At 40.8% G+C, this 13,603-nt stretch overlaps 2 protein-coding genes across 6 annotated transcripts in view; one reads left to right on the forward strand and one right to left on the reverse strand.

Moving 5' to 3' along the window:
- The window catches only part of PALLD (palladin, cytoskeletal associated protein), a 347,129-nt gene that overhangs the window by 297,081 nt on the left and 36,445 nt on the right, over window positions 1-13,603 (forward strand). For 3 of the 4 annotated variants that reach the window (XM_073341572.1, XM_073341574.1, XM_073341573.1), the window contains 2 exons: window positions 8,685-8,820; window positions 12,409-12,510. In XM_073341572.1, the coding sequence (XP_073197673.1) occupies window positions 8,685-8,820; window positions 12,409-12,510 (238 nt within the window). Of the gene's footprint in view, window positions 1-8,684; window positions 8,821-12,408; window positions 12,511-13,083; window positions 13,135-13,603 lie in introns of all 4 variants that reach the window. The other variant, XM_073341571.1, reaches the window with a different exon arrangement.
- CBR4 (carbonyl reductase 4) overlaps window positions 1-13,603 on the reverse strand; it is a 116,237-nt gene that overhangs the window by 29,237 nt on the left and 73,397 nt on the right. The window lies entirely within an intron of this gene.

The raw sequence follows: 13,603 nt of genomic DNA on the forward strand, positions 1-13,603 counted from the left end.
TGCCCATTCCTTGGAAAAATGTTTCACAATGGATATGACATAATCTCAATTATAGCAGCCAGGAGGCACTCAAGCCCAGATCTTCAAAGATATTTAGTCTCCTTCCAATTGAAAACAATGGAAGTTAGGTGCCTAAATATCTTTACTGATTGGGTCCTCAGATACTTATAGTGATGAATGCCAATATGAAAACCTAAATAAGCTGATAATTTGCACAAGTGGAGCGGGCTTGATTAGAAACTCAAAAAAATGGTTCTGGTTTTTATTAGGTGAAAATGCATTTTAATTGCATGCCTTGCAGAAATGACAGTCCTGGGTGATACGATCCCAGCTTTTAGGTGAATGGCTCCCTCTTTGTTGTTGAATCTCTGATAAAAGGATCAAACATGCTGGGAAATATGTATTGTACATACCAACTTTCATCCTAGCTGATCTATGGGTAAGATTGATTTTTAATCAGTCTCTTGCCCTTTTCTTAAGATACTTTCCTGGGGGAAGTAGATTAACTTTGTTACCTTTGTTTCATTTTGAGGGTATCATCCCTTAGTCAAGACTCTGCATAGGCAGTCCTTCATTAGTCCAAGTGCATTTAATTAGCACTACTGGGAGGAATTTGGGGGTTGTCAAGGTCCCTTCCCCACTCTGAACTCTAGGGTACAGATGTGGGGACCCACATGAAAGACCCCCTAAGCTTATTCTTACCAGCTTGGGTTAAAAACTTCCCCAAGGTATTTTGCCTTGTCCTTGAAGAGTATGCTGCCATCACCAAGTGTCTTAAGCAAAGAACAGGGAAAGAGACCACTTGGAGACATCTTCCCCCAAAATATCCCCCCAAGCCCTACACCCCCTTTCCTAGTGAAGGCTTGATAAGAATCCTCACCAATTTGTACAGGTGAACACAGACCCAAACCCTTGGATCTTAAGAACAATGAAAAATCAATCAGGTTCTTAAAAGAATAATTTTAATTAAAGAAAAAGAATCACCTCTGTAAGATCAGGATGGTAAATACCTTACAGGGTTATCAGATTCAAAACATAGAGAATCCCTCTAGGCAAAACCTTAAGTTACAAAAGACACAAAAACAGGAATATACATTCCATCCAGCACAGCTTATTTTACCAGCCATTAAACAAAAGAAAATCTAATGCATTTTCTAGCTAGATTACTTATAGATTACTTACTAACTTTACAGGAGTTGTAAGGCTGCATTCATGATCTGTTCCTGGCAAAAGCATCACACAGACAGACCAAACCCTTTGTTCCCCCCACCCCTCCAGATTTGAAAGAATCTTGTCCCCTCATTGGCCATTTTGGGTCAGGTGCCAGTGGGGTTACCTTAGCTTCTTAACCCTTTACAGGTGAAAGGGTTTTGCCTCAGGCCAGGAGGGATTTTGTAGCACTGTATACAGAAAGGTGGTTACCCTTCCCTTTATATTTATGACAGGGGTTTTAAAACCTTATAGTATGCATGACAAGACCAAACTAAAAACATTTGTTCTTTATGTGCAGCTGCAGCTTCAAAGCTTGGGATCCATGCTTACCATAATTCTGCATTTTAAAGTAATTGAAAATACTTTACATGGATGGGAATTTGCTATGTGCCAGAAGCCAGAACAGACTTTTGTAAGGCTTTGGTTATAAAAGGAGAATCAAATTAATGTTCATTTGGATTTCTGTGAAACTGAGCCACGCTGATGGCAAAAGCGAACACATCCTTGGGACTGTAACAACCACCAGCCTGTTGCCCTTGTTTACTCTGTCAGAACAGTGGGACGGAGGAGTGGAAAAAATCCCATCCAATGTGCACACTGTAATCAAAGCATGAAAAGTGTTGCTGGTTTGGCCTGCTTTCTAAATAAATGTTACAGTGAGTATTCAAAACAGGCTGGAATTGAGCCAAGGTTCCAAAATTCTCTGCTGTCACGTTTCTGCATGTGAAATAATTAAAAGTAAAATATGTGGAGCGTCTATGGGCAGTTTCCCTGTGCCCTCTCTGGCCAAAATAATTCAAATCTATATGCTTGAAGTTATGCATCTAAATCCAGATCTGGGCCCCTTCATAAGAAGGGCGGGGGGAGGTGGGGTGGCGGTGCTGAGCTCCTTTGAAGCTCCCTTTGAAGTCCATGGAAATTTCGGCCTGATTTTGAAAGACAGCATAACATTTTCAGCCACAGTTTTGTGCTGACAGTTATTTGCACCTATATTTTAATTCTGCCTTTTCTTATTGTGTCCTACAGTCTTAATCCTCCCATTGTGCACTGAAGATTATATTAGACAAAAAATTCACATTCAAATGCACAAATAAATTAGCAGCATTTTGTCTATTGTTCCCTAGAATAGGCTAAACATAATCATGTGAGCAGCCAGGAACAAGAAGAAAAGTCTCAGGACACAGTGTGTCCAGATAAGTACATAGAGATGGTGAACCCACTGCAAAAGCCAGTGAATAGATGGTTTGAGTGACAACCAAAACAGTAGAATGGTAATCACTTGAGGTGGTGGTCTGAACGGATTACAACAACCATGGAGGGAGCTGATGTTGCTCATTACAGGGGCCATGCCCTGGAGGGTAAATTGTAAATCCAATGGTGAATGAGATGAGTGGGCACCAGTGGCCACTGGCAGAGCTCCACTGGGGAAGGAGCAGTGATTTGTGGCAATGGCATACATAATCCCTGATGGGGCCAATGCTTTGTCTCCTGAATCTCTCCCATTCCCTAAGGGCCCACTTTCCAGGTCCCTGCAGTGTTGTTTCTCTTCTCTCTTTGCTACATAAGAGCAAGACCACCTTTCTGACCATACACACCCAATGTCCTTCTATTTATCTCCATTTGCTTGTAGCCATATTGAAGCTCATGTCAAAAAATGTATGTAACTTTTTTTTGGTATACGTAAGTGTGATTTAAGAGAGGGGGATAGAATCATAGAAGATTAGGGTTGGAAGAGACCTCAGGAGTCATCTAGTCCAACCCCCTGCTCAAAGCAAGACCAACACCAACTAAATCATCCCAGCCAAGGCTTTTTCAAGCCAGGACTTAAAAACCTCCAAGGATGGAGATTCCACCACCTCCTAGGTAACCCATTCCAGTGCTTCACCACTGTCCTAGTAAAATAGTGTTTCCTAATATCCAAACTAGACCTCCCCCACTGCAACTTGAGACTATTGCTCCTTGTTCTGTCATCTGGTACCACTGAGAACAGCTGAGCTCCATCCTCTTTGGAATAGGAATAGATCATCTCCATGGGGGGTCACAGCTCTCCTATCTCCTCTCTCCAGCCCCAGTCCAAAACAGTCCAGAGTTGTTATAAGGCATATCTATTTGCTAAGGTTTTTGAGGGCTGCTAGCTGTACACATTTTTTATAGTTATATATCAAAGGCAGGTTGCCTGAAGTAGCTACCTCATTGTTTGAGTCATGTTTTGTAAATCTACGTAAATTTTGTTGATAAACATATTGTTACCCCCTTTGACCCAAGCAAGTGGCCAAAGCTCGGGGCCCTGGAGTTTGTTTCTGTTAGGAGGAGAAATTGATGAGTGAGACAGGTATCTGTGATGCAATTCTGTTTGTTTACAACGAATGTACAGAGGCCTGTTTCTATGAACACTGGAGGAATCAAATAGGAGATAGCTTCTTTGCTCACAGTTCCAACCTCCTTTCAATCGGCCTTGGCCCAAAAGCTCTCTGTATGATTTTTCTCAGGGCTGTGCTCTGAGTGCTTGTCACTGGCTTTCTGCTCCTTCTCTGTAGCCTGGTCCAATCTTAACAGTTAGATCGACATAGCGACAGTGCTCAGGGGTGTGAAAAATCCACATCCCTCAGCACCACAGCTATGTCAACCTACTCAATCTAGCTACCATTGCTCATGGAGGTAGAGTTCCTATAGCTTTGAAAAAACCCTTTCTGTCACTATAGGAAGTATAAAGAAAAGGAGTACTTGTGGCACCTTAGAGACTAACAAATTTATTTGAGCATAAGCTTTCGTGACCTACAGCTCACTTCAGCTGTAGCTCACGAAAGCTTATGCTCAGATAAATTTGTTAGCCTCTAAGGTGCCACAAGTCCTCCTTTTCTTTTTGCGGATACAGACTAACACGGCTGCTACTCTGAAGCCTATAGGAAGTATCCACACTATGGCACTACAGTGCCATAGCTGTTGTGCCTGTAGTATACACAGGGCCTGTGTCTGTTTCTGTGGTGTTTTTCTTTCTGCTTCTCTCTCTCACTCACACACACACACTCTCTCTCTCACTCACACACACATTCTCTCTCTCTCTCTCTCTGACATGCACACCTCTACTTCTTCCATGCTAGTTCCCCATGTGCTGTGCAAAACTGAAATAGTACTGGCACAGGGGCAGCATAACACCCCGCTTTTTGTGTAACTTTCTTGGGCTTATTGTAGGTTATTCCTTTTTGGACATCTGTGTGCCAGGTAGTGCGTGGGATGATTGGGACCTAGATGTATTTTGCTAAGCTGCTTCTTGAATTTAGTGATTAAAATATGAAATTGTAGCATGTGATATGAAAGCGTGGTTTCTTAATGTATTGCTGTATATTAGTCACTTGTGATTCGCTTCTCAAAATAGCCTATATGTCACCAGTTGATATGGAAAATGTTATCTTTTTTTAACAGTAACCTATCCATTTCCCCACTATTAATTTACTTTCAGTAACAGAATATAAAATGTTTCAAGCAGAACGAGTCCAATTATAGTCTTCCGCATCAATTCACTTGTTTCCTTATTGGTTTCTGACAGTTCATTTCTACCATATCAGCTTAATAAACACTAAAATTATAGTACAAGGTTATATATAAGGAATTACCTCCTTTCCCTATCCTGGAAACATGACTGAGATTGATAGAAATATTTTCAGGTAACCACCCAATACGTGGTATCTCCATTTTATTACTAATTTTAAAAGATCCAGCACCAGCAGTTGACTAGTTAGTTATGTGTTGACAGGAAGATGGACTGAGATGCTCTAACCTAATTGGAATCTTTTTACATCTTTATCATCTATGAATCTTAAATTCTAAATAATTTTAAATGTTCCTAGCAACAGCACAAACTAGGAGAGCATGATTTTTTCTATCATCCCATTAAAATTTTCACAATAAGAGAAAAGTTTCACTTTTAAATAAAAATGGGTCCGGACCAAAACCCCAGGTCTAAACACCCAGAAGTGTGTGGATGTTTGGAATCTGACCTGGATCCAGTTACGTATATTGCAATGCATCTCTCTTTACAATGGGCTATACCAAAATCAGAGATCTGACAACCCTCAAACACTGGGGTGTTGAAAATCCAGCACTGAGCCAGTATCGAAGGTTACAGTGGCATTATGCAACTTCTTCAGGCTGTAGATGGGAACCCCGATGTGCTACTGTTTTAAAAATGCAGAGACCTGACAGAAGTGGTCAGTTCCACACTGCTTGAACTGAATAAGTATATCCTTGTCTACACTAGAAAATTTAACCATTATTTTCAGTAGTGAATCCCTTGTACAAGTACTGAAAATGGTTTTGATGCTAGTGCAGACTAGACAAATCCATTTTCAATCACTCCAGATAGTGGGACTGAGACTTTCTGAAAGTGTGAGTGTACTTTCTGCAACGGATGGAGAACAGCTTTTTTCTTTGTATACCAGCATTTAAACAGTTGTTTTCCTGTCATGAGGCCACACCGTTGAAAAGTGCTTTCAGTGCTGGTTCAGTTTCCCAGTGTAAAGCAGGCTCTGGGACTGACTAGTCTTTCAGAAACAGTATTGCCATGTCATTTTCCAGCTGTGCTAGGAAGAGAAAACTTTGTTACACACTATGTATTCACAAACAGTAACATGGGTTAATTATAGTGCTGAGGCTACACCACTCTAGTTAAGATTGCATCACAACTTCTCCTTAAATGTTGACCTTTCTAAGGGGTCTATACTGCAAATAGACATCCGGGGCTGGCCTCTGCCAGCTGACTTGGGCTCACAATGAGGGGCTCTTTAATTGTGGTGTAGACGTTCAGGCTTATGGTGCCACCTGAGCTCTGGGACTTTCCCACCTTACAGGGTCCTAGAGCCTGGGCTCCAGCCAAAGTGCACACATTTAAACTGCAGCTAAAAAGACCCTTCGCTTGAGCTCTGCAAGCTTGAGTCAGTTGGCATGGGCAAGCCATGGGCTTTTAATTGCAGTCTAGACATACCCTAAGTCCTCTAAAATCAGCATGCTTCGTCAGATTCCTTTGATATTTGGTGTGCCTCAGGAGAGTATGGGATATGGTTAGTGATCCTAATTTGGAATCATATGAGTTAGGGGTTAAAGGAGGGTTGGGTAAACCATGGCCTGTGGGCCGGAGCTGTTGTAAGCCGACCCACGAGCTCCTGCTCTGGTGCTCCAGCCAGGGTTCTGGGTCGGGGGCCACACCATGCAGCTCCCGGAAGCCACAGCATGGCCCTGCTCTGAGGGTTGGGGGCTGTTCCTCATGTAGGAGCCGGAGAAGGACATGCCACTGCTTCCGGGAGCCACTTGAGGTAAGCGCTGCTCGGAGCCTGCGCCCCTGAGCCTCTCCACACGCCCCAGCCCTGGTTCCCCTTCCGCTCTCCAAACATCTCAATCCCAGCAGGGAGCATCCTCCTGCATCCCAAACCTCTCATCCCTAGACACGTTCCAGAGCCCACTCCCCCAACCAGAGCCCTCACCCTTTCCCGCACCCCAACCCCAATTTTGTGAGCATTCATTGCCCACCATACGATTTCTGTTCCCTGATGTGGCCCGCAGGCCAAAAAGTTTGCCCACGCCTGGGTTAAAGAGACGTAAGATCCTCCAAAACATTTTCCAAACAGTTTCTAAATTTCTTCTTTTTTGCAGGGCAAGGGGTCAAACTATTGATGTAGTATGGGTCAAAATGGGCTCAATCTGTCAAGTTTTACCCAAGGCAGTGCATGGCACCCACTAAATCTTTGGGCAGTTAAACTGAGCATGGTCTTTAAGGACATGGTCACTTCTTTGCTTGCGCAGATGTGGCGTCTGGAAGGATTACAGTGCACATGCACCAGTAAAGAAAAAAAACATGAGAGCATTTCTATGCAGCTATTTTATAGTGCCTGGGTAGTTTGAGGGAACATGCTAATGCTATTGTCCCCATGAACACCGCACCGTTGACGTATGTAGTTCAAATTTTGTATGCCTGTATAATAATGATGTAATAACTCATGTTGCTTGCTACATGAGTTCTCTGTTGTAACGTGTTTTTAATTTATGGGGAGGATTACTGTGAAGACAGGAGAATAGTCAGCAGTCTAACCAAAATTTTTGTAATGGAGAGGAGCTAGATGACTTCTGAGGGGAGGTAGGGACCGGGAAAGGGAGAGGGGTTGCAGCTGCGGAAGGGGTGGGAAATGGAAACCGGTGGTAGGCAAGCCTTGGATTGGTTGTTTTTGAGAAAATCTGTACTTTACTAGCCTCTGCTTGCAGTGTGTGTGTGTGGGGGGGGCTAAATTGTAGGGGGGAACACAGTGAATGGGTCAGAGGCATAGCTTGGGGGGACCACTTAAGCCAGGCTGATGGTGTCCAGACTATGGGAGGCAGCGCTGGCTGTTTCGGTATGCAAATTGTGGGACATGATATGAACAACTGCCTAAATGACTACTAACTTCTACCAATAACATATCTTTTCGTAGGCAATTCAGTGGCAAAACTCTACATTAACACAAAATTAAAGTTGCTTGGTCGTATGTCACCACCTTGCAGAATGCTCAGTTAAGCAAAACTCAGACTTTTGAAAACCATGCAACTTCAACTCTGCCCTCTTTTAGCAATGCCCCAAAAGGTCCTGTTAAATACATATCTTTACTCTGCCAACCCTACAGGTGCTGAAATGTACAAGCTCTTCATCTCGTTTTACCACCCATTTTCTCTGACCCAGAGGAGTGACCTGGGAAAAAGTTAGAGATCAAAGACAAAACGAGGCTGGGGGCTGTAAGCTGAGAAACTGCTCCTTCTTTTGGTTTCTCCTGCATTTGGAGAAGCAGAACTTGGTACCTTCTTTGTAAATAAACAAGATTGCATCAAAAAAATACCAGACTCCATCAATTTCTACTTCCAACTGGAATGTTCCCAGGGCCCTAAAATTTGACCACCCATTCATATCAAAAAGGGGCAACAGTATGTACAATGCACACCCCACTTTCCCTGTCATTCTTGCTGAACTAGTCATGCCTTCTTTACAGGCGCTGTTATCATATTTGTTGTAGTGTCATTGCTAACTTTGCTTGCTATTTTTTGTGTGTATTATGTTGGCACCCACTTCAGCACCATTTCAACTCCTATTTGAACTAATGCTTGAGAAAAAAATCAAAAAGAAACATTTTAAACTTTTGCCATAGAACGGACCCTCAGATCACAACAAAGTGAGTTAGAAGAAGAATTGTATGACTTCAGCTGAGCGTCTGCATTATTACTGATAACTGTGGTAACAACTGTGGTAACAACACAAAGAATATAGTTTAAAAAAAAATAGAATATCAGGTTCACAGCTTGAATTTCATGAGTTTGGACAGGGTAAGGTGAGATCCTGACCCTACTGAAGTCAATGTCAAAAACTCAGTGACTTCAGTAAGGGCAGGATTTTACCCAGGTATTTTTAAATGTTAATGGTTTAATAAAAAACATTACTTTCTTGTATTATGTTGTAGGGGATTTCCAAAGAAAACAGGCAGAACTGCTAGGATAGCATCTGATGAAGAGATTCAAGGGACAAAAGATGCTGTCATACAAGACCTGGAAAGAAAACTTCGTTTCAAGGAAGAACTTTTGAACAATGGCCAGCCGGTATTTAAACATAACATGTAATGGGGGGATTGGGCATAGTTTCTCAGATAATTTATTATTTGTATTACAATAGTGCCCAGAGGCTCCCCCGGGATTAGGGCCATTGCGCTAGGCACAGTCCCTGCCTCAAAAAGTTTACAGTCTAATCTTAAAACGAGACAAAACAAGTGTGTGTAACAAACAATTGGAAGAAATGCTGTTATGAAGCATGTGGATACAGATTAGCCATGTGCACATCTAAAAGGTTTTGAGCCAAACATTTTTCTATGCATTGTCAGACATAAATAAAAAAGTTTCTAATTTACTTTTGAGAAAGTTCACCAGTTGTTCAGAAACACCAACTCTCTCAAACCTTGTGTGAATTTTTCAGTTAAGGGATTGTTTTAAGTGTCTTTGAAACCATAGTAGTCCAAGAATCAGCTGTTGACATCTTTCTTGTGATCTGTTTTAAATGATGAACGTTATTTAAATGCTGTAGATTATCTTCCCCATTTTGTAAATGAGGGGCAAAATTTTCAAAAGCGTCTAAGTGATATAGAAATAATTGAAATCTCATTGATAATCAAAGGATTTTAGGTTTCTTGGGGTATGTCTACATTGGAAAAAAAAAAGACGTATGGCAGCGAGTCTCAGAGCCTGTTCAATTCAGGTTATGGTGCTAAAAACAGCAGTGTAGATGTTCTCACTTGGGCTGGAGCCTGGGCTCTGAGACATTCCCCTCTGTCTTCCCCCCCGTACACACACACACACATACACACTGGGTTTCAGAGCCCACGCTCTAGCCCAAGGCTGAACACCTACACTGCTATTTTAGCCTGGTAGTGCAAGCCTTATGAGCCCAAATTAGTTGACCCAGACTCTGAGACTCACTGTTGTGGGTCTATTTTTGCTATGTAGATATACCTTTAGTGCCTAAGTCACTTTTGAAAATTGGACTTAGGCTTCTAAATCACTAAAGAGCTTTTGAATATTTGCCATAGATAAATAAGAAGCAGAGAAGCTAAGTGACTCATCAGAAGTCTGCAGCAGGATTAGAACACAGGACTCTTGAATCCCAGTCTTGTGCTTTGGCTGCAAAACCATCCATTTTAAAATAAACTCAGTTTCTTAAAGCTGAAAGAATTACAGAAATCTAATTTCTGCTCCACCTTCGAGTCAGTTTCACTTTCATAGACTGTCACAATGCTGCAATACTTGATCTGCAAGAAAATGTTTAAATACATGGGAATATTTTTGTTGCAATTTAGAAGGAAAAAAATTAATGGCAATTTCTATTAATGTTAAATAGAAACCTTTTTTCTATTTGTGAAACCTTTTTTTTACTAAAACATAAATTTTAGGTCTAATCTATATTATAGTGACAGGTTTCAGAGTAGCAGCTGTGTTAGTCTGTATTCACAAAAAGAAAAGGAGTACTTGTGGCACCTTAGACTAACAAATTTATTTGAGCATAAGCTTTCGTGAGCTACAGCTGAATGCATCCGATGAAGTGAGCTGTAGCTCACAAAAGCTTATGCTCAAATAAATTTGTTAGTCTCTAAGGTGCCACAAGTACTCCTTTTCTATATTCCAACCTGAAGCAAATACTCACCAGCAACCACACACCATACAACAGAACCACTAACCCAGGAACCTATCCTTGCAACAAAGCCCGTTGCCAACTGTGTCCACATATCTATTCAGGGGACACCATCATAGGACCTAATCACATCAGCCACACTTATCAGAGGCTCATTCACCTGCACATCTACTAATGTGATATATGCCATCATGTGCCAGCAATGCCCCTCTGCCATGTACATTGGTCAAACTGGACAGTCTCTACGTAAAGGCATAAATGGACACAAATCAGATGTCAAGAATTATAACATTCAAAAACCAGTCGGAGAACACTTCAGTCTCTCTGGTCACTCAATTACAGACCTAAAAGTCGCAATATTAGAACAAAAAGACTTCAAAAACAGACTCCAACGAGAGACTGCTGAATTGGAATTAATTTGCAAACTGGATACAATTAACTTAGGCTTGAATAGAGACTGGGAGTGGATGGGTCATTACACAAAGTAAAACTATTTCCCTATGTTTATTCCCCCCTCCCCGCCACCCCACTGTTCCTCAGACGTTCTTGTCAACTGCTGGAAATGGCCCACCTTGATTATCACTACAAAAGGTTTCGTCCCCCTCCCCCACCCGCTCTCCTGCTGGTATTAGCTCATCTTAAGTGATCACTCTCCTTACAGTGTGTATGATAACACCCATTGTTTCATGTTCTCTGTGTATATAAATCTCCCCACTGTATTTTCCACTGAATGCATCTGATGAAGTAAGCTGTAGCTCACGAAAGCTTATGCTCAAATAAATTTGTTAGTCTCTAAGGTGCCACAAGTACTCCTTTTTTTTTGTGAATACAGACTAACACAGCTGCTACTCTGAAACCTATATTACAGTGTCTCTTATAAACTGTTCCCTTATTCTGCAGAAGGGTAAAAAGAAAGAGGAAATCACAATCTCTCAGGAAGATAATATTTTATATAAAGTTGTCCTCTCTTTCACTGACAAATGGAGAAACAGAAAGAGACACTCTCCTTGGTATTCTCAATTGAACTTTATGTGGTTCTGATGTAGAAACTTACGGGCAATAGAGGGAAGTAGAAGCATTCAACTACTGGGCAGATAGGAATGTGTACTGATAAACAGTAGCAAAAAAGTTTCATTTTAATCCCATTGCTATTCTCTTTGATAACTGTATGTAAACCTAAATTAAAGAGGCTTCACCTACTTTCAGAAATGGCCTACGATAAAGCTACTTTTAATCCTTATACTATATCTGTTTTATAAGTGCTTTTCTTACTTAGAATCCAAAACAACCAGCAAACATCCATTTCTAACCACTTTGTGTTCTGTATGGAGGGGGAATGAAGCTGGTATTTTGTGGGTGGTGGATGTGATTGTGATAATGTTGCAAAGGTCAAATCATGGCTCTAGGAGGCAAGAGTCTGAAAGGTGTTTACTAATGATTTCCTACCTTTTTTATTATTTTGTTGGCAGTATACACACTCTGCACTACCCAACTACTTTAGTTAAAAAATATTTTTGTTTATGGGGAATAATATTAGAGCTACTGAGGCTTAAGTGAGAATTTTAAGAATATTTATTTAGAAACCATGATGCTTGTGGCACTTCTTACATTTTCATATTGTTCTCAATTATGAAGAACGTTTGTGTGAAATGGGTTCTTTGTTTCTTCATAATAGTATCTGCTGTTCCTGCTTGTTTCTCCTCCGAGGTAATAATTGTGTTTGGGAGTGTAATTGTTTTCTGTGGAAATTATGTTGATGCCACAAATAGAGGAGATGGATTTTTAATAAAGATCCTGTTTTCATTTGAGCAATACAGAAAATATGACACAGAAGCTAACTTATTTCTAAACTGAATGATTCTCAGATTTTCCCATGGGAACATTAGTTGCTCTCTAAGTTACCTGCCGTGAAGTTTTTAAAAGAGAAAAAATAACTTTCTTTTACTTCCCCTTCCCCTTCTCCACTTTCCTTTCCTCCCACCCCCCTTTTTTGTTTTATTTTGGTTCAGAGGTTAACATATGAGGAGAAGATGGCACGTCGACTACTGGGTGCTGACAATGCTGCAACTGTCTTTAATATACAGGAACCAGATGAAGAGCCCACTACACAGGTGCTACATAACTCTGCACTTGCACAGTAAAATAATCATTTCCTTTCCATTGTTCTTTTCAGACAACATTCTACTAGAGAGGTCCATATGGTAGGATAGATACACACAAGACAGGACGGATTTGACTACAGAAGTTGTGATTTATACACAAAAGCAATCAAGCAGAGAATACCATGCTTCTTGCTCAGTTTTTCCACACTGAATAAGATGAAAGCGTTCTCAAATGTCTGCTTCCCACTTTGAGCTTCATTTCTTTTTATTCTATCCTATCCTAACCCTTCAGTTTCTCAAGGCAAAAATACATCCTCTGTTATCCTGAGACTAACTTGTCTTGTATGCCTGTAATCTGTACTGTTGTGTGCAAACCAAAATCAGAAGTGTAGCAGAAAGTCTGTTTAAAAAGCCGAGTAAACAAATTTTCCATTTTTGCTCTGATGCCAGTGTTGCTGTTCAGCCATTCATTTGCTTATGTTACCACATGCAGTACTTTCTTCTGAAAGAACTCCCAGAAACTGTAGTGGATTCCTCTTGATTTTCTTACTGCTAGCCTTCATTTTCTTTCTGCCCTTACAGGAAGCTTGCTCTCTTGATGCTTCTATAATGAATCCTGTGGATAATCAAAAGGTTTTCATCTTTCTTCTTTCTTGCTTTTTTGTCTATTGACTTTTTGTCTCCTGTACCTTTCACCTTTACCCTTTTCCTTTAATAACACTGCAGTGGCCAAACATTAATAACTTATTTCTGGGGTGCACTTACACACATGGTGTTTAATTTAATTTAATATTTAGTAAGCAACTGCAGACAGATTAACTTTAACAACACTACCATGATAGCTCTCTGTACAAATATCTTTCCCCAGTAATTCTGAGATCCATTGACGCGAGATGCTTTGCATCCTGCATTGGCTCATCTAAGTAATGTAGAATATATACAACATGAATAATGAGATAATTGGATAAAATTTCATGGGGAAATTTGTAAAGAAATAGGCAAAATGTTTGTTATAACCAAAATTCAACTTTTCTCTCACTTTTTTCCTGCACAAAGTGATCATTATTTTCTGTAACCAAGTCAGAGGGTCGCGATGAGGGGC

This window comes from Lepidochelys kempii, chromosome 4 (assembly GCF_965140265.1).
Source record: "Lepidochelys kempii isolate rLepKem1 chromosome 4, rLepKem1.hap2, whole genome shotgun sequence".
Lineage (NCBI taxonomy): Eukaryota > Metazoa > Chordata > Testudines > Cheloniidae > Lepidochelys > Lepidochelys kempii.